This window comes from Dendrobium catenatum, unplaced genomic scaffold, assembly GCF_001605985.2.
Source record: "Dendrobium catenatum unplaced genomic scaffold, ASM160598v2 fragScaff_scaffold_1520, whole genome shotgun sequence".
In the NCBI taxonomy this organism is placed as follows: Eukaryota; Viridiplantae; Streptophyta; class Magnoliopsida; order Asparagales; family Orchidaceae; genus Dendrobium; species Dendrobium catenatum.
This window is the reverse complement of record NW_021319982.1, coordinates 844352-870573: the sequence shown is the minus strand read 5'-3', so window position 1 is coordinate 870573 and position 26222 is coordinate 844352. Positions and strand designations below refer to the sequence as shown.

Sequence of the window (26222 nt, the reverse complement as noted above, 5' to 3'; positions counted from 1 at the left end):
TACTTTCTAAATTAATTTTTAGTACAAACTTCTGGTTCAAAAAATTTTGTACTAAAAATTGCTTTAAAAAATAATAAGAAAGTTGTCCCAAACGAACCCTAAAGTGCATTAATTAAGATAAGATTTGGAGTCTGTTTGTGAAAGCTGTAATATTTTATAAATTTAATTGTGAGGTTGTTATATAGAAAATACTAAGCTATTATTATCGTAAAAAATAATTTTTCGTCACAAAAAAATTTTAAATGCAATAAGAAAACAACAAGAAAGTAATTGTCAAATAAAATTATTGTTGCTTTTTGAAAAGTCAAGCAAGTGAAAAAGTTGTCCCAAGCAAAACCTATGCTTTATCCATAGAAATAGGCCAACACAAAGAGTAGGTTCAATAATTGTTATGAAACTAGGTAAATTTTAGTTGTGAGATTATTTTAATATTCATAAGAAGGATGTCTTATTAATTTATTATAATTTTTTAAAATAAAATTAAAAAATACAAGCTTTAATGGTTAACATATTATATTATTTAAAAGTCCATGTTCGAAAACTTGATAATTTTTATTATTTTTCTTACCATTTAATTTCATTTTTTTAATTATATGTTTGAAATTTTGTCGTTAAAGATATAAACACTACATTTAAAAAATACATTTTTCAACACCTTTTTCGGTGGAGGAAAAAGAATCGATAATTCCAGCGGCATTTTCGACGGTTCTTCCGCCATTTTTAAATAATAGTGATTATTAGAATACTAATTAGTAGATGTGTTAAAATATGTTTAAAGAAGTGCATATATTGGTGTGAATTATTTTAAATTATGGGTAGGAGGAGATAGGAATAGCATTGAGCTTCCTCTCAACTTTCCTAATGCATTGTTTAATATTATTTTGTTTTAAATAATGAGGATAATATCTCTCAATTAAAAATATATTTCTTAACACTTATGAAATAATTCCTTACACATTAAATTTTCTGTTATACCTAATGAAATTAAATAATTGTATTATTAGGGCTCAGTTAGGGAAAGATTAGTAAAGTACTATCCAATAGTGAAAATAGACGGTACAAATTACAATAGCGGCAAACTTAAGTATCAAATAAATTTGATGGGTTATAGTTCGAGGTATAAACAAATTGAGCCAAGTTCGAGTCACTCCTGGCTTGATCTTGAGGCTGAGCCTAGTTAATTAATTGAGCTCGAGCTTTATTATATGAGTTTTAGTCTACTCTGTGGGCTGCTCATGAATTATGAAACATAGGAAATTATTCTAATTCAACCAATTGTTATAACAAAAATTAAGAAATTAAAAGAAAATGATAATATATCTTTTGATAAGGAAGTGGTACATAATTTTTAGTTATTTTTAATAATTTTGTATATAAACACTTGAATGCTAATGTATTTTAAGTGTACTTTACTTAAATATTTTTAAAATGAGCTGGTTCGTAAGCTAATGAGTCAAGTCATGCCTGACTTAAGCTTGACTAATTAGCTTATCGAGTTCGGCTCACCAATCATTTATTGAGAAAAGCTTGAACATACTCATGAATCAACTTTTCTCACTTGCATCCCTATTAATAATTATTTATAATATATCCAAAAATGATAAGAGAAATGGTGAACTATCATCGAAAAAATAAACAAATTTAAGTTGAATTAAATTTTATTGTTACTTGGAAATAATTTTATTAATAACTAGCCATCTTTTTCTATTTTCTAGCAAAAAAAAAAAACAATAGTGCTTCTAAAAAAGATATTTGAAAAAAAAAAACATAATGAATTTTTTAATAAATTGCTCTATTATTGCAGTAAAATTTTACAGAGATGCCCAAAGCAATTAATTTTAAAATATTAGATATATGATATATGTCTAATTTTTTTATAGATCTTCTATTGTACTAATTAAAAATATATTTTTTTTGATAAAATCAAACTTTTACAGTTGGATATCCTCAAACAATTGCTTAACGAATCATTAATCCTCTTGAAAAAAAGTAATTAGAAGCTTGAAAACTTCTAATTGAGACGTTGAGCATAGAGCATTAAAGCCTCATTATTCTTCATAGAAAGCTTAATTTCTTGGTGGAAGAACATAGATATTTGAAATTTGTATGATTAACAAAACATTATTCTCTTCAAAAGCTTTATGATTATTATGATTTTGAAATTATTTCTTTAAATCATCATTTGATACGGTCTTTTTAGTGCTTCTTAAAGCAACTTTTCAGTACAAAAAAATTAATTTTTGTATAGAAAATTATTTCAAGAAGCAGTGGTGACAATAAGAAATTATTGCCCTGATATTTTTTAAATATATAAAAATTTTAGAAACTATATAACTCAATTATAATTACTTCTTGCACCGAAATATAGTTTTTGTAGGGGTGATGCATTATTTATTAAGATCTTATTAAAATAATGTCAATGTTTTAAAAAGAATAATAATTAATGTTTTATGATTTTTTATATCTATACTTTGGCTTTTCTCTATATTTCTTATAAATATCATGAAATTAACATAATTGTGTTCTAAATTATTTTGATTGTTTTTATATTTTTGTTAGTGTTTTATACCAAATCAGAAATTTATGGGCATAAAATATCAATAAAATTGATGTGAATGTCTTCAAAATTTAATATGTTATCTTTAGGCTTTTTGGTTGGCTGCATTTGTGGTGTAATGCAATTTACGAATTCAAATATTTAGTTGGGTGAATTTCAAATGTAATATAATTCATTAGTGAATTTTGAATTCATCATTTAGTTCCATTTTGATGTATTTGAAAATACCAAGATTTGAATGATTTCTAAACACGCTATAATAATTTCTAAGTATTGCCACCACATGCTGGGGCGAGCCACCAACTCTGTTGCTTGCTATTGTCTGCCACTGTCACCTCCCGCTAGTCGCTCGGCTTGGATCTCGTCCATGATATATTTTTCAATTGTCTAGATATCTTCTCAAGCACAAGTTGATAATGGGATTATGGGCTTGTAGCCTCCAAAACTTCATGGTTTGGCTTTGCTAAGAGATTATTTTGGTTTTCTGGGTATAATTTTCATATGGCATCTTAGGTTCACTATCCAAAGATTTTGCTCTCATTTTATAAGGATTTTATGGTTTGATTTCAAGTTTCCTATAACCACAAGACTCTAGGAATGTAAACGAGCTAAACCGAGCTCGATTCATCTCTATCTTGAGGTTGAGCTTAATTAATTAATTGAGCTCGAGTTTTATTATACGAATTTGAGTCGGCTCACAAGGCTGCTCATGCATTACGAAATAGATAAAATTATTCTAATTCAATCAATTGTGATAAAAAAAATTAAGAAATTAGAAGAAAATAATAATATATCATTTGATAAGGAAGTGGTACATAATTTTTAGTTATTTTTTTAATAATTTTGTATTTAAACAGTTGAGTGCTAATGTATTTTAAGTGAATTTTATTTAAAATATTTTTAAAATGAGCTGATTCGTAAGCTAATGAGTCAAGTTAGGCTTGATCTAAGCTTGACTAATTAACTTATCGAGCTAGACTTACAATTCATCTAAATCTTCTATTGTACTAATTAAAAGTAATTTCTTTGATAAAATCAAAATTTTAGAGTTGGATAAGGTCAAACAAGTGCTTAATGATTCAAATGATCTCCTGACTCTTTACAAAGAAACACAACGATATCTAAGTATTTAAAGTCTTATTTTAATCAATTGATTTTTCAAATAGTGGCTTAAATGATGATCATACAGAAGAACTAATCTAATATTTTTTGAAGAGTTAAGGGACCAAATTGATGCTTCTATATAATTGGGAATTATTTTGATCATTCATTAAAAATTAGGGACCCATTCGGACCTTTTATCATTTCAAAAAATTAGAGGGAATAAAAATACTCAAAACTTAGCATATTACTAACCCAATTCGAGAATAAGCTTCCAATGCTTAAATCAACTACTTATCTTAAAAGTGATTCGATTGAGTAAGAATAAAGAGCACCAAGCATCCATTAACGTTTAAGGAAAGAAACCCAAAATGATTCTAATGGCTGAATAATTGAAATAAATCAGAACTTGCTTAAGAATGATGGGTCACAAGGTAAATATAAAATAGAGAAAATGTAACAAAGTCATTAAAGAACTTCAGATAAGCTTGGTTTGACCATATTATAAGATTTTAGTTTTGTTTGGGGCAACTTTGTTACTGTTTTGTAAAAGCGTTGTATATAAATTAATTTTTTAATGTTGTTGTAGTAAGTAGTTTTCTAGTACTTTTTATTTTTTAACAATGAAAAAAAGTGTCCAAATAAAAATTATTGTTGAAGTTTGAAAATCAAGCAGTAGTAAAACAGAAGTCCCAAATTAAGCCGATGTTTCATTTAAATATAAATATAAAACAAAAAAAAACATGAATTTTTAATGCTATGATTAGGGTTGCAAACGAGTAGAGTCAAGCTCAAGTCAACCCTCGCTTGAGCTTTATTCTATGAGTTTGAGCCTGCTTATGAGCTGGCTCGTTTACTATGAAAGAGAGAAAATGATTATGTTTTAAGCAATTATTATAATAAAATGGTAAAAAGAATGAGAATTGTAATAAAATAATAAAGAATTACCTAATATAAGAAATTGTGATATGATTTTTAAATATTTTTAACAATTTTTTTTTTAAATCATATATATATAATTAATATTTTTTAAACAAGTCGGCTCACGAGCTTACGAGTCAAGTTGGGGCTAGCTCAAACTTAACTTGTTAGCTCATTGAGCTCGGCTTCTGAGCCATTTATCAAGCAAAGCCTAAGCCGGCTCACAAGTCGGCTTGACTCATTTCCACCCCTAGCGGTCATTATGAGAATTTGATTAAAATATTTTGTAAAATGTACCCTAATTAGAATTTTGGCACAACCAATTCCCCAATCTATTTGATCAAATTCCGGAAAGGATAATGAAACTATAGAGCATTCATTCACTATTTTTCATTTTTAAAACCATTACTCATATTAATTCAGTAAGATTCAAATTTTTAGATATGGTAATTATTCACATGAAATATATTTATATCAAGATATAATAATTAGAAAGTGATTAAATTAAATAAATCTCAAAGTTTGTAAATTTAATTTAAGATAAATATAATATTATTTATTTATATATTACACTAATTTAGAAATAAATGAAAAGGCTTCTGATAAAAAAATTTAATTTTTAATATTTTGATCTTATTTTTTACTCATTCACATGTAAACTCTAAGGTGCTCATTAATCATTCAAGCAAAATGATTTTGGCGTATTTACATACATACCAGAAGATTCTCATGTATTTATATATCTACCAACTAAATTTTTATATTTATTTAGTATATTATTTTAATGTATAAATCATATAAATAATATAAGCATGAAAAAATGTGATTTATCTTAAATAAATCATTATTTTTAAAACAATTTAAAATTTAAGTGTTATATAAATAAATATAAATATTTTAATTTTAGATATATAAAATTTTATAATATTCTAACAAGAAATAAATAAATTTGAGAAAGCACACTTCTGAACTAGAATAACAGTAACATAACTGCTAAAGCATAAGTGCTGAGTTCCAGCACGGCTTTTATATGACATTACAACAACAACATCAATTCCACTACGTGGGGTCGGTATTCGGCTACATGAATCTTTTTTCTCCATTGTGACTTGTTAAAAGTCAAATTCTCATTTAAATCTATTAAAGAAAGATCATTTCTAATCTTTTCTAATCAAGTCATTTTAGATCTACCTCTATCTTTCTTAATATAAGTAAAATCTAATAACTCTACTTCCCTAATCAGGTCATCGGAAGGCCGCCGTTTTATGTGAGCAAACCATCTAAGGCAACTCTCTTTAATCTTATCTTCCACTGACTCTACTCCAACCTTTTCACGTATATGCTCATTTCGTATCCTATCTCTAAAGATAAAGCCACTCATCCACCTGAACATCCTCATATTTGCAACACTTAACTTAGTATTATATTTCTCTTTTAATGACCAACATTCGACATCATAAAACATTACAGCTCTTATATGACATTATTAATACAACTTTTTTTCCTTTACAAACACCATGGATCACTTCTATAAAAGGTTCAGAAACCCTCAATGAAAAAAAACTTCAGAATCTGTAAGAGAGGTTTGAAATGATGACTGGAAATACCATAGATTTTCAGACTTTGTCATCATGGAACCACCACCTTGTTTCCTTAGGAGATCTGCCATTCTTGCATTTCCTGACATAGCGGTCATTATCTGCAGGGCGTTGCTGAAATTTCCAAAGAGAGATTACATAATGATCAGAAAGCAATAAGGAGAATCAGTAGAAAAATAATGAGGGGCCATTTCATTGCCTGAAGAATGTAAATATGTTCTAAAATGATGAAGTTTTAGGAGATTTCATCATTCAACTGGGTGTAATTTGGGCTCATTTGGTTTCATTGTTGATGGATGCAAAACATGTATGAAAAATAAAAAGTAAGTATTTTTCATTTATATTGCTTACAATTAATGTAGATTCATAATTGTGCATGAGGGTCTTGTTGGAATAATTTTTTTACTGCTTTACTTTGTTAGACAGTAGCTATAATTTCATTTGACTATTGCTTCTTACTACTTTCTCACTATTTTTTAGAAATTTCGGCTTTGTTTGGGACGGCTTTCTTACTTCTTTTTAAAGCAGCTTTCTAGTATAAAAATTAAAATTTTTATACTAAAAACTGTTTTAAGCAGCAGTAAAAAAACCGTCCCAAACAAAACCTTTTATGATGAAAAGTTACTTTTACTACAACAGGCTGTAGCTGTCCCTAAAAGACCCTGAATGATGGATCTAATAAATATATTATTCTTTATAACATTGTTCTCTATCTTGTAGCAACAGAAGAAACACTAATATCAATGTGAATTTTGAACTCCACATATTAGTTAGGGATTGTCTGGAATGGTTGCAGTTGTTTATAAAAGTAATTGACAATTGTTATGGGTTAAATAAATTTTTCGAAAATTATTGCAAAGAGCAATTTTCTAGTACAAAAATTTCTTGAAAGGATAAATCAAATAAAAACTCTGATTGTGATCTAAAAAATAAAACAGTAAGAAAATTATCCCAAATATAACGTAATGATTTCATAAAAAGTTGCTAGATCTCATTATTAATGGTTAAGTGGAGGTATGCATCGTTACCTTTCTGGTGGAGCTTGATAACATGGATACAATGCTGACGCAGATAGAACTCACAGTCATTGCCGGTGACCATGAATCGTATAAGATATCTGACAGATGAGCAGTAAAACATTACAAAACTTGAGAATATTAGAGAAAACTAAGAATAGGCTCAAGGAAGATGACGTGAAAATTCTCATATCAAACAGTCTGAGAATGGAAAGTTTTATACACTGCAATTCATTGAAATGATAGCTGTTTGAAACCAATTTAATATATTTAACTTTTGCCTATTTTGTTGATTGTTGGATGTAAAAAGATAAGACTGTTCAGAGGGCTTTATTCAAAGAATTCCAAGAATTTTACTGCAAACCATTTCTTTTTAATATCTTATTTGATTTCAAACAAAATTAGCACTATTCCGTAGACGGGTAATTTGGTTGCAGATTATTGCCAAGTCTCTGTAGCAAGTACTTTAATTTGCACTAAAGCATGCACAGCCAAGCTGCCGTATGCAAAGTGGCAAAAATATTTGTTATCTGCAATGTTTTCATAAACTACATATATTTTTTTATTGTATATTGAAGATGGAAAAGACAAGTTTTCCCACCAAAAGTTTTAACGCTTGCTTCAGAAACAGAGCAACTTGTTGCCTTGTATGCAAGCAATCGAGACATCTTCCTATTTTAAAACCAAGTAGCGTACATGTTTGTGCATTAGGTAAGTTGGTTGTATTGGAATAAAATTATATTAGGGAGAGAGATGATTTGATATCCTCATAGGTATTTTCTCCTTTGTTCAATTCCTAACTATATACTCCTACATTTTTATTTATAGGTAAATATATTTGTGGGCTTCGAAAATTCGCGCCCCAGACTCTCCAAAAACCCCTTCTTCTTTTTTTCGAGTCGTCAAGGAGAGTTTTACCGTTTAGGTTATGAGGCAACTTTTCAGAAGGCATATTGGGTTTTGAAGTAAGACACTGCCCAGAGATTTTGCTCTCATTTTACGATGATTTTATGATCTGAGTTCAAGTTTGCCTAGTTAATTACTTGTATCGATAGTGAGAGAGAACTTTCGATTAAGGCTAGTCGTCAAATAGATATGTAGTATCTGGCGTATAGTAGCAGCATGTTTAGGTATTTAAAATTTTAATATTTAAAATTGGAAATTCACCACCTCGTACTTAAAGCAGATGGTGGGGGGAATCATGATGAACCCAATCAATATCTCATGGTTATGTCGTCCTGGGTCATCATGGTCCCTAATCTACTGAGTGAGAGGAGACTGTCGTCCCAACCTGACAGAGGATTCTTGTCGACAACCATTGGTTGCTTCATCTAAGGATAACTCGTAGACCTGGGGTGAATATTTGTCTAAGTAGACAAGCTTGAATCCACCTTAGCTAAGATAGAGCTTTGCGCCCTATCGATCATATCATATTGATTCATTACTCAATAATTTGATGTTATTAGGGAGCATACGTGCTCTGACCATAACCGTAATTTAATGGTGTCATTTAGCGGCAAAATCACCCGGTTCCGAGGGTCCCAGTCATGATCATTTATCTTTGGTGTCATTTGGCCGTGAAACTACCGGTTAGATGACACATGCCACATCCTTACTGGCAAGAGACTGTTTGAAAATTAATCTTAATGATATTCTGGACCAGACATTGATTTTTTATGAGCTGAAGTGATTTTTTAACTTGCCCATCTCGACAAATTATTGCGGAGGGTGGATGTGTATTTTACTTAAAGTGTTTAAATTACGCAACGGGCCAAAAGCGACTGCAAGCATGGGACTGAAGCAAGAGGCGCGTTGGGCCTGGGCCACGCATGAGTGCGAGCATGCCGTGCAAGCTGGTTGAGGATTCGAAGGAATTGAAGGCAGGATGATAGAGCACGGACATGGCATAAGGCAAAACCTAGAGAGTGAACCAAGCAAGAGTCGTGCGAAGCAAGAGTCGTGCGAAGCAAGAAGCGTGTGAAAGGAGGATCAGGGAATGCGCAGGAGGAAACCATGCTTAGTTCAAGCAGGTTGTAGGAGGCCTGCTAGTCCAGATATATAGGTGGAGTCTTTGGGTTAGAATGTGGGCAAGACAACAAGAAGGATCACTAGTTTTGGTGTGACAGAGCAGCGGAGAAAAAAGCAGGATCAAGAACCTCAAAGCGGAGCTCGCGGGATAGATCACATGAGAGGCATTCGCATGCAAGAAGCGGGCACCGAACTCGGGATCAGACATGTGGCTCGTGCAAAGTCGCATGTTGGAGCCTACTAGTCCAGAGATATAGGTGGAGTCTTCGGGTAAGAATGTGGGCAAATCAACAAGAAGGATCATTAGTTTTGGTGTGTCGAAGCAGCGGAGACAAAATCAGGGTCAAGAACCTCAAAGCGAAGCATTCGCACCTATATCAGGATATATCACACAGAGGCATTCGCACCTAAGAAATGGGCATTGAACTCGAGGAGATCAAACAGGTGGCTCACGTGAAGTCGCATGTTGGAGCGCGCATGGGTGCTCGGGGAAGGCCGCAAGCTAGAGGGTACTCGGGCTCAAGCGCAGGCGTGCCACGTAGGAACAAGTGCGTAGGCTGAAAGCATAGGAGTAGGCAATGCACAAGACACGGGCGTGCAGATCATAGGAGGAATAGCAACAGGCGTAGACGTACGTGGGTTAGAATGCACGGAGGCGCAAGCAGGAGTCGTGGATCAGAACACACAATAGAGGCGGAGCGCGAGTAGAATTGGGTCGGTTTTGCAGGTTTGCTCGTGGAGTTACTGCAGGAAGACAATGAGATTGCAGCAAGCGCGGGTTCTTATGAACGGGTGATTCTTTGTTTTTTTTATTGTAAACTCTGGATCAAGGTGGAGATGGTTGGGTTTTGATCCAGGTTTAAGTTAGTTGTTCTGCAAATGCACCACACTAATGTCTAATTGCAATATAGGATGTATAGGTTATAGGTTTTTGTGAAACGCGCCCCCCCCCCCCGCCATTTTTGAGACCCCCGCCCCCCCCCCCCCCTAGTATAAGTCGTGTATGAAACACAATTCATCTGTACTTTTTCCACCAAAAATTCTTTCTAGCATTTTCCATTTTTGGTTGTGGAGCGATTGGAGCAGTAGTTTCCGCAAAATAGCCGATGAAGATTTTCAGCAGTTTTCCGGTGGCCAAACTATCGGTATCCACTGTGAATCGAAAATCTCCACTGTGAGCTAATTACTCCTTATGTCATCTCATATGACATACTAAACTCATTGATGCGTAGAGGCACTTAAGTCTTGAAACAATCGGTAAATAAAACAACCGAGAATATGGAACATCTTTCTTTTGACGACGTTGTTTTTCGAGTTGGTTTGAACTGAGGCGCATTACAGATACTACAACAAACTTCTGTCGATTCAGTGCAGTACGGCATACAACCATTTATACAACAATAAATTTTTATAATGGTGAAACCCAACTTTTTATACTAGGTTCTTCATTCGATACAAATCTATGAGGATTAAACTGTATGTTGGATTTATTTTCTTGAGAAGACAAATAAAGTATAGAAGTTCATTGTGTTGACTTCCACAGAGAAAACAAAAGAGAGAAACAAAATAAAATAAAAATGCTCAAATCATCACATACCTTCTCAAATACAGCTGAAATTGCGCCGAAATCTTTTGAATCCTCCATAAATCCTATAAGATATGCAGCTAAGCTAATGTTCCTTCGGCGCCGAAGCAGTCTCTTCCCGCAAATCTTGTAAATCCAACCTCGATCGTTGTCACTTTTGTCTATAAAATAAAGAAGGAATGAGGCTTTACATTCGTCTAGTTTTCTCCTCTCACACGACACAAGAAGCTCTGCCCATCTTCCTCTCCCATTCACGAACCTACCTCTGTCCCGATCGCCCTTCCCAACTCCCGTCGATGTTACCGAACCAAAGACCCCAACCTCTCTTCCTCTCACAAGCTCCAGCCTATTTCCTCCCTTGACCCGGTCTCCAAACCTTCGACCCCCATCCGACCAAAACGATGCCTCCACACAGAGAGAGAGAGAGAGAGAGAGAGAGAGAGAGAAAAGGAGGAGCTTTCTCCTCACCTAGCCGAGCCCCACCTGTGCTGCCAAACCTCTGAACTCCAGTCCAGTAAGCCATCCGACTTCATCTCCTCTACCCGATCCATTTAATAACCTAACTAGCCGATCTATCTAGGTAACTAGGTATAAATTTTATCTTAATGTTATTTATTATTATTAGTATTATATTATATCTTAATTTAGTAGCTATTATTTAGTATATTATATTATATTATGTATATATGTGTGTGTTTGTGAGAGATAAGGAAAAAAAAAAGAAAAGAAAAGAAAGAGTGTCTTTCCCTTACCTCGATCAACATGTCAACAACTCCGCGAATGTATGAATTTTTTAAACTTAAATTCTCGCTCTCGAAGTTTGCGGCGCACCTGAAAATTGCTTGTGCACGCCTTTATTGCACGTGGTGGGATAGGATCCCGGTGCGGCGCCTACAACTAGGCGGGTAATCACCTAAAAGCCCCATTTCGAAGTTTGTGGTGCACCGAAAAACCGCCTATACACACCTTTATTGCGCATGGTGGGATGGGAACCAGATGCGACGCCTACGATGAGGCGGGGTTATGTATAAGTACCCTCAAGCGAGAGGAAAGCCAACTATGCTTTAAAAGGGACCCTCGAAGACCACATATACGCCTTTATTGCGCGTGGTGGGAATGAAGATCACGACCGCGCTGTCTAAGGATACCTACCATACACGCCTTTATTACACGTGGTGGGACGGCCCAATTTCTCGTAGTTCCCCTTAAATTGGGGAGACGCCGGGAGGCTACCGAAATTTCGGGTGAACACGAGATCGTACTTGAACTTGATTGAACTCAAAAGGACAACAGTGGACTCGGACGTGTGCTTTGATACAATAAACTCAAATTTAAATAAATCACAAGAACTTGAACTTGTACTTTGAACTCGAACTGTATAACTTCAAGTTGAACTTGAACTTGAATTTGAATTTAACATACAAGTTGACCATATAGAAGTATACTCATAACTTGATTAATGCATCAAGTGGACATGACTTGAACTTGCAAAATGAACAAGGACATGAATTGAACATTTAAACTCAAGCAAAGGCTTGAGTTGGATCACAGGGGACTCGCACAAGACTTGAACTCAAATGAACTTGGTGCAAACTTAAATAATGGAGGACTTGATTTTTTTTTACACCAGGGAACAAGTTTTAATATTTAAACGATTAACTAAGAGCTTGAATGAACCTAAGCACAATACATTAAACTTGAAATCAAGTTTGACATTGGTTTGAACATGATTGAAACAAATGAGCAATGAAGGACATCAAAATGTTAAAGGATTTTCATTTCAATTTGAATACAAATGTCAATTAGGAGATGTCATTCAAGCCCTATGCAAACAAATAAAGATGCTTGCACTTTGACATGGAACTCCTTGGACAATAGCATTCAAATGATTGTAAGTGGAAGTGGAAGTGCAAATCTATGAAACCTTCAATAGAGGTTGTGTTCTATTTATGAAAACTACGTCAGTGGAAAGAGTTGCTTGGAGGCGACAATAAGAAATATGCAACCAATATGTGTATGAAAAGGCATACCACACCTACAAGCATGAACTTGAATATATTGTACATACAATGATTCACTTACAAGCAACTACAAGAGACTTATGAATGTTTGTGAACGACTGCAAGACATATACAAGTGAATGTGATAATGTTCTACGATCGAGGTCAAAACAAATAAATGCATTCAAACCTACAAGCAATGGAGATTGAAATTGATGACAATCTTCATGTCAATCTTACAAGAAGACATAGTATTCCCTACAAACAACGAAGTCTCTTGCTAATATATAAATGAATTCAAGGGATATGCAATAAATATAATGGTATCCCTCCAATCAATACTAGCAAGCTCGCTGATATATACAACAACCTCTCCCAAACATGAAGCCAATATACAGACACAGGCTGAGGACTCGTGGTGGAATACTTTCAGCATAGGCAATATACGAGCAAATATGTTGGATTCCTTCATAAACCTTGAAAATCAAAAGTGCAATGATGTGAAATATTCACTTGCAAATGACAGTAATCTGCATGAAATACCTACCTCAATTATGTTCACACACAATCAAAAGATTACGTCTGCTTGCAAATGCACATAACAGCCACCTATGGATATGCAACCATCTTATAAGTGAATGCAGTAGTTCCCTACAAATATTGAGAGGTTACAACGAGCAATAATAGTTAATGTTGTAACACTCCTGCAATCAATCGTATTCAACCTTACAAGTAATACAATAGAAGATGATGTATGATTTGACCGCGAATAAACGTACAAGCCTCTTAAATAAATTGCATATTAACAACGACAATTGATGTATAAAGTTTGCACAAGTCATGAAGTAGAATGTGTAAGTTCCTATGATCAACAACAATTCAACTCCAGAAAGATCTGCAACACATACGAGTCCTCTAGGAATACAGGTGTGCGCACTACCTCTCATCTCTAGATAGATACATAAAGAATTCAGTAAATGCAGACATGCAGTATCCTGAAGTCAATTTCAGCCTAAAAATGAATACATCGACCTGACTACCTGGAGCAATAATAGACATACTGTGGGAGACCTGTCCCACATTTAGTGTGTTAGTTGCAGTCAAAGGGATTTGAGATGCAGTGAAAGTAACAACGTGATGCGTCTAGATGTATTCAAGTGAATGTTAATACACACCGCATCGCACCCACCTAAGTTAATGATCCATGTTTGACAAATGTGATGTTAAAGATCAATGCTTGATCTAAGTTCACAACTACAAGCAGAAAGTACACCCGCTACTCCGAATACATAAGATCTACGACAAGCATGATCTTCTGTGGGATATTGTAGTACATCCGTCAAATATTCCAAGAATACCCCCGCACATGCACCGTAATTTGTATACACATAGATACACTAAATAGGTAAATACAATCATACACCTACATGGGCCTCGACGAGCGTGTCATGGGAATACACGTGACGTCTAGGGATGCTGCGCGGGTCAAATGGTGAGTCTAAGTACAAATTTGATCCTCTTATACGGGTAGATAGGAGTTGACACGGTTCGACCATTAAATAAATATGCGGCCGCGGGGACGGTCGAGATATTTATTTTATACATTCATATTAGGCCTTCAAGGTCTTCAATAGACAAAACTAACTAATAAAGACATAAAGCATACGGAACCCAATCCTCTGTCGACAACTTGACGGAGTTGACAAGGTTCAATCAACAAAGGGAAATAACCCCTTACACCCCGGTGATGGCCGAGTTGAATAAAAATCTCAACCGAAGGGGTTAACTCAAACCATTTCAAATGCCCTCAAACTTACACAAGATTAAAATACTTTCAAATGCACCCAAAATCCAAAACTTCAAAAATATCCAAAATTCCATATATTTAAAAATTGAAATAATCCATCCAACCACTTAAAGAAAAATCTATCCACACTCAGCAACAGTTTGCCAGTGTGGATAAATCAAAATTTACTTTAGCTCAATAGAGCTAATGCCTAGTCCAAAATATCACTAGGATACATTCTCAAATAATCTTTTGCAAATAAGGACGTGGTACGTATCCTCTAACCGGTAGTTTTGCTGCAAAATGGCACCGCAGGATAAATGGTTATGCCCCGTGGTTTTGCCGCCAAATGGCACCATGAAATATCAGTTATGGCCAGAGTCAATACGCTCCTTAATGACATCAAATCCTTGAGATATGAATCAATATGATATAATCGATATGACACAAAGCCCTTTGTTAGCTAAGGTGAATTCAAATTTGTCCCCTTAGACAAACATTCAACCCAGGTTTACGAGGTACCCTTAGATGAAGCAATCCATGGATACCGACAAAGATCTTTCTGTCAGGTTAGGTCAACTACCTTCTCTAACTAAGTAGACTAGGGACCACAATGGCCCGAGACGACGGAACCATGGGATCTTGATCGGGTCCATCATCCATTCCCCCACCATTCGCTTTAAGTGCTAGATGGTGAAAATTTCTATTTTAAATATTCAACCCTTCAAACTTTCAACTTCTCATACTCATGATACTACTATATGCTAGATAACACGTATTTCATACGTATCTGATTGACGACTAGCCTTAATCGAAAGTTCTCTCTCGTTATCAAGAAGGGTAATTAACTACAGGGGATTGAGCCTATAGGAAACCAGAACACAAATCATAAAGTCCTCGTAAAATGAGGGCGAAATCCTATTATTACTAGTCTTTAGAACTAGTCCTACTAGTAGCCTTTGTAGCTCGTCCTACTTACCTAAAAATTTTATTTTTCTGATCTGGCTTTTGATAACCAGCTGCTTAATGCAGACTATTTTTTCTTCATATTTTTTTAATGTGATTATGTCATCTTTTCATGCTCTGAATGACAAAATATCATTCTAGCTCATTCCATTTATTCCTAATTGCAATAATTAAAGTAACATTCATCATAGCTATATCAATCCTGTTTTGTTTATAACTTATCCTTAAATCACTTTCTCTTCATCAATAGTCCTCTGAGAAAACACCAAGCAAGACTTACACAAGCCAAAATCATTAATTGAAGATTGCAGTATACAAAAGCAAACCCTACAAAAGCAAACCGAAAAAATAGTTAATCCAGAAGAACTGAGGTGGTTTAATATAAAATTTCATGACAAATACAAGATGGAAAAGCCATGCTTAGAGAATGACCTAACTTGATCAAGGTTAACAAAAACCCACCAGTTATGAATGATTAGGATCATTTGATTAATAAAGTGCAGAGTGCATATCACATAAATTATTATTTAAAAATCCACATATAAAGAGGTAAATAAGGTAATTGAGCTTCAATTTCATTTAGATGTAATATCTTCTCTTTACAATTAAAGTAAAAAAAAAATTGTGAATTCTAATGACTCAACAAAAAATAATGATGATAACAATAACAGCAATAACTAAAGAGGAAGAACTTGCTTGTAAAAGCAAAAAAGAACCCATCTCCAACATATAATTTGCCAAATAGAACATAAATTAAGACAGAATTCCATAAGAGAACAAGAAGAATCACCTAAACAAATATGACCGTTGCTATAAATGTGAGGATGCAAGGGCGCGGCCGGGAGGAAAATAACCTGACAACATCAAACCATAAAAAACAACCACTTTTAGTAGAATAACAAAAGAAATAAAGTAAGAAAATGGGCCAAAATCAAGTCTTTTAAATGCATCAATCACCTGCGGTGCTTCCATGGGATAGTGTTCAGGAAAATCGACCTGGAGTTGGTACGTCTCGTTCGCATAGAGTGTCCCCGCGGCTCCAACAACCTCGATGATCCAACTTCCATATCAAAGACACAAGCACCAAACATTCAAATAAAACAAACCGATCTTAAACAGAAAGAAAACACATCGAGAGGGATAGATAAAGCTAACCTCTGGAGATTATCAGTGACCTTGTGCTTGAAGCCAGAAGGAGGGTTGACCTGCCATTCGACAAGCTCCTTCTGGAGCCGGCCACTGGCGATTTTGCTTAGGACCTGCGGTAATTAAAGGCAAATATGATAAAATATGTATCAATCGAAAGGGGAAAGAGGGAGGTGAAAGAGTCAGATCAGACAGACAGAGAACAGAGAAAGGACCTTGTGAGATGTAGCGGCGGAGCTGATCATCCTTCACTGAAATAGAGCGGAGTTAAGCGCAAAAGAGAGAGAGAAATAGTTATAGCAAACCTCTCAAATGGCGAGAGCCTGCATATATCATCGCCCCCCAGTCCCGTGGTGGAGGATGGAGACGAATGCGCATGGCTTTTGCTTTGAGAGCTTTGTTTTCCACCTGGCGGCTGTTTGGTCAGAAATTTTTTAGGAAGTTAATTTTATTTCAATTTTTTAAATGTTTAAAAAATAAAATTTGAATATTTACATGCATAACATTCTAAATATTAAATTTTATATATTTAAAAAAAAAAGTTTCACGAGTCAGGTCAGACGAAAAAACATAATTAAGTTGATAATATTTTCATCATAAAAAGGTCAAAAATAGTCTCTCAACTTTTTATAATAAAGCAAAATAATTTTGATTTCATACTATTAACTTCAAAATTTATTGTTATGACAAAAAAGTTCCTTTTAAAGGAGTTGAATGATCAAATTGGAAAAAAATAATAACCAAATTGGTCTCTCAAAAGAGTTGAGGGCCCTTTTTCCCCTCATAAATAATTGAGGGATCATTTTGATAATTTCTTAATCTCTTCAAGAAAAGATAGAGATATGTGATGCACTTACTTCCATTGCTTCTTCAATAACTATGCTATGTAACTTCCACCATCTTTGTCCCTTATTGAAACCCTAATGTCGCCATCAATTTCACTTCAAATAATCTATCTCTTGTTGTGGATGACATGGGATTGTAGTGGAGGAGAGGAGTGTGTTATTTTGTTATGTTATTTAAAGAACTAAACAACGAGAAGCCGGGCAGCGACGAGTAGGTGCGCGGGCAGCGGCTCCACTGCGTGCTACTAGCAACGGCGACGGCTAGTCTGTCCCAACTCATTTTCGGGCCCAATTTTTTGCCCAAATAAACCAATTCGGATATTGTTGGGGTCATCGGTGTAATAATAGGCATTTCATTTATCTGGGTCAAAATACGGTTTAATACAATCGGGACTATTTTTTCTACGTTTTGTACTCAATTTTGACAATTTTAAAGTTAATTAGGACATTTACGCTTAAGATCAGATTATTTTAGAGTTTCAAATCGCCTATAAAATCCTTCAAAACTTGTAACACATATTTTTGGACTTCTAGAGTTTTGACGCCCGAAAATAGTGAGGCAAGTGATATATCATCAAACAATTATCTTGATTGGGTATGAATCTCGAGAAAAAATCAAGTTGAAAACTTCTAAAATTTAATTTGGGATCATCTGAACTCCAATTTTAGCAAACTTATGGTCAAAATAAACGTCTCAAAAATATGAACCCAACGACACCAAATTCAACTCAATCTGAGCCCAAATGGGTACATATCGAAGATTTCAAGCACATTTGGATATTTCAAACAAAAAATTAGATGACCAAACGATTTCCAAATGAGACATGCTTATAGTCGAATCTAGCGGCTTGATGAGACGAATCCAACGAGCCTAAGATCATCAAATTATGATAGCATTAAGACATTGAAATACTCAATAAACGATCCACAATCAAGGGAATTAACATCGGTCATTTATTCAAATCACTCCTAACTTACCCTTGATTTCCCTTCTATTTACTGGTCATGCAACACTCAAAAAATTATAAATAGATCACTCATTCCTCATTGAAGAAGACTCATGTAAGGAAGATAATGAAAAGAGAGAAACTAGAGTTCTTTTACCACCATACTCTTTGACCACCGCCAGACTTTTGCCATGCAACCGACTATCGCTAGACATCCACCCAGCCATTGACTGTCGGACTTCTACCCGGCTACCGACTAATACCAAAGTTCCACCCGACCACCAAACGTTACTCGATTTCCGTCTGATATGCACTCGTCACTAAATTTCAACCTGACATTTGATTGTTGAAATGTGATCGTCCTCAATATGACGAATCAATCATTTGTAATATATTCAAACATTAGTTGAATCATTTCAACTAAACGTAACCCCCATATATTTTTTATTTTCTAAGATTTTTCATGTAAAAAATCTTGTGTTTCTAAATTCTTTATTTGTGTGCTAGATATACATACAACGTTGAGATATTAGCACTTAATTAGAGCAAGTTGGGTACAAATAAATAATGACCCAATTTTCGGGTCGAAAATGGGTCAAAATTGAATCAATTTCGGGTTACTGGGTCAGCTGGAACCCAACCCGATTTTTTAAACTGTTCGATTTGCTGAACCTGTACTCAACCCATTTCGGGTCGAATTTGAGTCGGGTTTTCGAGTCGTGTCAAATATTGACACTCCTAATTCCTATTCAACACCTGATCTATTAGATTATATAAAACATAAAATAAAATGTTGTAAACTACAAAAAGAACATTAATAAAACATTTAGCACATTGCATAACTATGATTTTAAGCATAAATTATGTAGTTGCATAAGCTTAATCTATATTTATTAATTAATAGTAATTGAACAATTTTTATTGATATCATGTAAAATTTTGATTTTTTATTTTTCATTAACACCTACTTTATATATATATTTCCAACCAAAAACAGATTTTATTCCAAGATAAAAGTGACATACAACCAAAAGGCAAGCTCAATCAAAAAAGAAAAATTACAAGGATGAAGGAAAGCCACATAAACCTACAAAAAGCAAAATAAGCTGGAAAAGCTAAAAAATCCAAAATGTCGGACTCAGAATCACCACCCGGTTGCCAAGCTAGGAACATCCATTTGGAGGAAATAAGCATCCGTGAGAAAACCCAAATACAAAATCCACCCTTGAATACACAGAAAAATGATCCACCAAGGTTGCCAAAACAATCCATGGCCTTCCAAAAGGGAGCACAAGAAACATGTCTCATCATAGTCCAAAAACAAAATACAACAACCCTCAGCCTTGCCATCAAACCACAAAACATCCAAAAAATCACCAATCAGCCAACACGATGATAGAAAGCATTAAAAGAAACCACACAATTACTTCTTTTTAGCTTTCCGACTAAATCGCTTGCCACATCTTTGGACAATACGAGACACTTTCAAATTATACACATCATCATCTATAATGTCGACGTGAGTCCCAACATCCCCACATATCGATGAAGAAGAAACATCCAACTAGTCCTTATATATATTGCAGATCATTATCATTCAATTACAAACCAAACATATAGAACTAAAAAAATTCAATCCAATTCAGGTCCTCAAAAATAAATTTCTGATAAAAAAATTTCTCCGAATTCTGGCAGGTAAAAGCTATGGTATACAACAAATTTGGAGTATTGTGGGACTCCTGGAACATTATATAGAGGGCTAAGTACGAGGACGATAAAACCCTGTGGCCCCAAGGGCACAACAAAACTCTTGTTTTTCACTAGGATTCATTTACTTGAATTATGACAACCAAATAGGATACAAATCAGGCTTTGCTATGCACAGAGAGACAGAAGAGATGGATCAATTCCGGGCAATCCTTCTTGCAGTTCCGATCAAAAGAGCCTTCCCTATAAGGCCGGTATGAAGGCCACATACAATAGCCACGCCACCAATGGCAATCCATTTCCAGTCAATTCCATGAACTCCGCTCTTCGGGTCATCGCTCTGGCTTTTGCTCGATTCATCTCCACCGGATGCTTCGGATTCGCCTGAAAGATCTATTATGTTGACGATGGAGGGTACCTTGGTGATGATTTGCGCGGCAATGGCGTGGCGAGAAAGGGATGTTTCAGTCTTCCTCATCAGCTGGTAAGCTCTCATGCCTGACTGAAGTTTCTTAACGGCTCCCCACATTCCATGGCGAACTCCCACCTTTGCTACATCCTTTGGGATTCCCATGTCTTCATAGTGAACCAAGGTTACTTCACAGGCAGAAATCTGTCCGTCTTGCTTACGGGATTCCACTGTTCAAAATAGATGAAATGGTTATGAAGATAAGTGATCATTTGGCCAAAAAAACAAACAAAAAAATTCCTGTTAGGATATTCTAATACATTCTGTATCAAGGGCGGCTCTAATTTTGCTTTACATCTGTGAAATCACAAAATAATCCGCTCACCCTATTAAACTTTGGTTTAATAGTTTAGCTGTGTTTGTCTTCTGTCCTGCAAACATCTCCTAGAGATTGAAATTGGTGTCTCATCATGTTACACGTGGAATCAAGGACATACAACAACAACAACAACATCAAGCCTTTGTCCCACTACGTGGGGTCGGCTACATGAATACTTTTTCTTCATTATGTCATATTAAAAGTCAAATTCTCGTAGAAATCTAATAAAGAACGATCATTTCTAATATTTTCTACCCAGTCTTTTTAGGTCTACCTCTACCTTTCTTAACATAAGCAAAATCTAATACCTCCACTTTCCTGATAGGGTTCATCGGAAGGCCTCCGTTTTATGTGACCAAACCATCTAAGACGATTCTCTCTAATCTTATCTTCCCCTGGATATACTCTAACATTTTCATGTATATGCTCAATTTAGTATCCTATCTCTAAGGGTAAAGCTACTCATCCACCTGAGCATCCTTATCTCTTCAACACTTAACTTAGTATTATGCTTCTCTTTTAATGGGCAACATTCGGCACCATAAAGTATTACAGGTCTCACCACCATCTTATAAAATTTTCCCTTAAGTTTGAGGGGGGCTTTTCTATCACACAACAAGCCCGATGCATTCCTCCACTTTAACCATCCAATTTGAATTATGCTGATAATATCCCCATCTATTTTACTATCACTCTAAACAATAGATCGAAGATATCTAAAATGTGTACTCTTATTAATGACTTGATCGCCTAAAATCACAATCCCCTCAGTAGGCCTGTTACTACTAAAATTACACTCCATAGATTCAGTTTAAGATCTACTCAAGCGAAAACCTTAAGATTATAAGTTTGACCTCTATAATTCAAGTTTACCTTGAACTCCCTCTCTAGTCATCAACAAGCATCAGCAAAAAGCATACACCAAGGTACCCCGAAACCCTAAAGGACGTAAGTGATAAAATTAGAGTCATCTTGACATAAAATTTATATAGATATCAAGCGGAAAAAATGTATAGAACCATAAAATAATGTTACAAAAAAGAGACGTAGGTGAACATAGAACCATAAAATCTAGTTGATAATATTTTTATCCTTGCTGGTAGGGTGAGCTCAAGGAGAACATGTACGTATGATGAGTTACGTGCAACAGATTGCTTCGGAGGATGCATACAGGAAGAAGCTAATAAGTATGCCACATGGTTGGGCAAAACATGCAATGTATATTAAGAATATTGAAATCACACTATCATATGAACGTCTAATGGTTGATGAATGTTAGAAAATAAAATTTACTTTATCGATTCATTAAGGAAGTGCTGATGAAAATTTAAATTTAAATCCTAACATTTAATAACTGTTGCTGGCATGTGGCAAACTCTTTTAAATTTTTTAAATTCAAATCATACCATTTAATGCGACATTTTGACTGATTTATCTAAGATGTTATTAATAAGCATCGAAATTCATGAAGTATCATTTAATTGCAATAGTTAATGACAACAACAATAACATTAATCATTAATCCTTCTAACACTGTCGTTCAGCACTCAAGTTTTGAATACAACAACAACAACATCAAGCCTTTATCCCACTACGTGGGGTCGGCTACATGAATCCTTTTTCTCCATTGTGTCCTATTAAAAGCCAAATTCTCGTTCAGCACTCAAGTTTTGAATAAGAAAAATAAATGATTGTATTAGGTAGTCGACACGACAACCAACATAAATTTTGTGGAACAATCATGATATGAATCCTTTAATACATAATAACAAATGGCAAAAATAATGTCATGGACCATCTTTCTAGATATGTTTATAAATAGAATTTGATTCTCCTTTCAGAAAACCCCATGAGATATTCCAAATCACCATGGATCTCACTTTGGGATTTGTGAAATCCATAGCTTGACTGATTTGGAATTACTTAGAAGAGGAATTTCTCATAGGTTTTTTTTGTTGGTCAAAAAATAGGTGCCGAAAATAAGAAGAAACTAAATTCGATTATGCTAGCAAGGTTTCTAGTGAAACATTAAAAAATCTGTTGTTCAATAATAGAAAGACAAGGTGCGTTTTGACATGCATGGGAAAAGAAGACATACCAGCTTTTATTCGCCAACTTGAGAAATACAGCTCAACCCTCCTCGGTTTTTCATTCTTAGGCAGAGAAGGATAGGGAACGCCCTACAAATTCAGTGATATAAAAATAAGTGTAAAAAATAGAATGCAGCCTACATGATTTTTCTTGTTATAACTGAATATGAATGTTAAGACACAAATAATTAATTATTTAATCAAGCTGTATTAATACAAAAATTCAAAATTAATCAAAATATTTACAAATAGATTCACATTTATTCACGCTCAAATCAAAATGCCTAAAATGGGTGAATTATTCAGGATTAATGAATAATTATTAAAAATAAAAGGTTTTGTGTAAATCAAATATGTTTGGTAAAGACAAAATAATTATGTAATTATAAAATGTTATAAGTAACATTTATATAATTTAAATATAAAACTTATATTTATAATAATAATAATAATAAGCATTTTATTAATCAATCTCGAAAAGTTTTGATGATTGATTGGCGAAGGGAAGGAAATCTAAAAAAATATTTTGATGCAGAAAAAGATAAGTTGAAATTGTTTTTTCCTAAGATTTTGAATCATTTTTTATGTATAAAAGGAATTATGAATATTGAAAATTTATTTTAAGGCTTTGACATTTAATTTGTATAAATCTGGAATATTATTTATTAGTTTAGGACAGATGTCGTTAAGGATAAAATTAGCCAGCAAAACACTATTGTAGTAAAGACACAATAAAAATAACGATATCATGCTTTTATTCCACTATGTGAGGTAGACTATACAACAACAACAACAACAATATCAAGCCTTTATCCCACTACGTGGGGTCGGCTACATGAATCATTTTTCTCCATTGTGTCCTATTAAAAGTCAAATTCTCGTTTAAATCTAATAAAGAAAGGTCATTCCTAATATTTTCTAACTAGATCTTTTTAGGTCTACCACTACCTTTCTTAACATAAGTCAAATCTAATACCTCTATTAGAACACAATAGAGAATAAAGATTCATATAGTTGACATTAAATTTAAGAGAAAAGATTAGTCAAGCATTAGATGAGCTAGTTGAACTAAATATCTTATTTGTGATTGCATAAGATTATAAGTATTAAGCTTAAAGAGTCAATATCTAAGGATCAATTGGCAAATTAAAGGCTAAAGTTGGTGATCTCATTTCCAGGTTAAAGTTCCATTTTTCCTAAAACTAATGCATTTACTTGAGATGTTCATTTTCATGTACATTTACATTGCATAAGATAACAATGATTTATCTCTCAATGTAAATAATCTTTATGTTAATATGAATGATTTGTATATATCTTCATGCTATGTTCCAATTTCTCATCCAAAATATATACTAGTCTATGTGATTTTCTCACATACAGACGCTATAATTGTAATATAATTCATGTAGCAATTGTCATGTCATTATTTGATAATAATGCTAGACTGAGAGTGGATTGGACATTCCCATCATTATGATTGTCCATTCCCACCTTAATTCACCCTGAGTTTTTGAGCCGCAGCCTGATTGTGACAGTAATATGTGTTGATATATGTTTTTAAAAAAAAAATCTCTTTTGTAATAAGTGGGTGATATAAGAGATTGGTGTTACACGCATGCTCAAATGGCAAAATATTGTCATGTACTTGATTAGATGTCTATATTGGAATTAAATCCAAGAGATCAACATCTTTGAGGAGTTGTCATGAAGAATCTACTACAAGAGCGGATAACGGTGGATAAAGTCGAGTGCATCAACTCCAAATGAAAATTAGATAATCTATCATGTTCAGCTACGAGTTGATTATGATTCACAACAAATGCAGCTACCATTAAGGTGAGTTAAGGTATTTGGGTAGTCTCTAGCGATAACTCTTTTAGAGGTCATCATTACTAATGAAGATGGAAGCAACGCCATTGGGAGACAATTACACAACTCCGAATAAGGTTGTGGTGACTTTTATGTTAATTTGTATTAATACTCAATAAGCAAAGCCATTAATTGATAAACCTTCAAAAAAATTGATTGCTATGCACATAAGTTGAGTCAATGAACACTTGCATTAGATTAGGCCCATTGTCATTCATCATGCACCTAACTTGGCCATTGATGGTGATATCTAGAATTCATCAAGCAACTAGAGAAACCTGAAATAAGATTTACATCACCTGATAAAACATGACCTGCATATGCGGATCAAGTTATCGATCCAATTGTTGCCTCGACTGAATCTACAGAGCCCTATATTTTTGTTAAATGACTGTCAAGTTGTGGATTACACCAACATTTCCTAAATGAAACAAAGGATTCGATCAAAACAATCCTGCATTTTCTCATTACTATGTCCATTTTTAAGATTTAAACATGCCATATTTTTTATAATTTAACATGTGATAAAATGGGAATTATGATGCTTAAACAACTTAAGAACAAGTGGGAAGCTTTAAATATTTATAGAATTTATTGTTTTTTAATTGAAATTTCATGCATTTTCAATCTGTCAGATTTTTCAACATTTCTAAGGAATTTATGAAAAATATGCTATTTTCATAATTTATTAAATTTTTTACATATTCCCATTTATCTTGTTTAATTTCATAGAAGTATAGCTTTTCTACAAAACTCTTTATTTAATCAAACCAGCAGGCTAACGCAACTTTAACTAGGTGATGTATACCAATAGAATTATGACATCGTTACACTTTAAATGGTTCAAAAGTTCATTGTCACGTGCCGCAACCTATGTTGCACCGATACGGATAAGGCGATACGGATACGACACGATACGGATACGAGACACACCAATTCTTAAAAACACAGGATATGGATACGGCGCGGATACGACATTATAATATATAAATAATACATAAAAATTAATAAAGTAATCAAAGTATAATATTTGAAATGACAAAAAAAATTAAATAAAAGTAAGCATTAAATATTAAAATGTCTAGTACAACAACAAAAACAAGAAAATAAATTGCCAAGCACATGAAATTTCAACTATTCAATAGAAGGAATGATAGGATTAGCTTCTTCAGTGGTTTGTCTTTGAGTTTCTATATCATCTTCAATAAACATCATAGCTTCTAATTCAGGCTCATCAAGTGAAAGATTAGCAATTTCTAATATTCCCAT

The 26222-nt window shown here is 34.0% G+C and overlaps 2 protein-coding genes across 2 annotated transcripts in view; both read right to left on the bottom strand.

The window, feature by feature from the left end:
- Window positions 1-5977: 5977 nt before the first annotated feature.
- LOC110110478 (probable ubiquitin-conjugating enzyme E2 16) lies at window positions 5978-17079 on the bottom strand. The gene is made up of 6 exons (XM_020841974.2): window positions 16920-17079; window positions 16714-16817; window positions 16516-16618; window positions 16349-16412; window positions 7206-7294; window positions 5978-6291 (listed from the first exon to the last, which is right to left on the bottom strand). The coding sequence occupies exons 1-6, from the start codon at window positions 16947-16949 to the stop codon at window positions 6196-6198; spliced, it is 486 nt and encodes a 161-aa protein (XP_020697633.1). The 5' UTR covers window positions 16950-17079; the 3' UTR covers window positions 5978-6195.
- Window positions 17080-20055: 2976 nt separating this feature from the next.
- The window catches only part of LOC110110470, a 20509-nt gene continuing 14342 nt past the window's right edge, over window positions 20056-26222 (bottom strand). Inside the window, exons 5-6 of the mRNA XM_020841959.2 lie at window positions 23090-23171; window positions 20056-20842 (exon numbers count right to left, since the gene is read on the bottom strand). Of these exons, the coding sequence (XP_020697618.1) occupies window positions 20400-20842; window positions 23090-23171 (525 nt within the window). The 3' untranslated portion in view covers window positions 20056-20399. The remainder of the gene's footprint in view (window positions 20843-23089; window positions 23172-26222) is intronic.

Bases quoted from the DNA above. Each gene is read 5' to 3' on its own strand.
- LOC110110478 (XM_020841974.2), bottom strand. From the start codon at position 16,949: ATGATCAGCTCCGCCGCTACATCTCACAAG. The intron at 16,818-16,919 runs GTCCTTTCTCTG...TAATTACCGCAG, and splicing joins CCGCCGCTACATCTCACAAG to GTCCTAAGCAAAATCGCCAG. The intron at 16,413-16,515 runs GTGATTGATGCA...TGATGTTGTCAG, and splicing joins ATCCCATGGAAGCACCGCAG to GTTATTTTCCTCCCGGCCGC.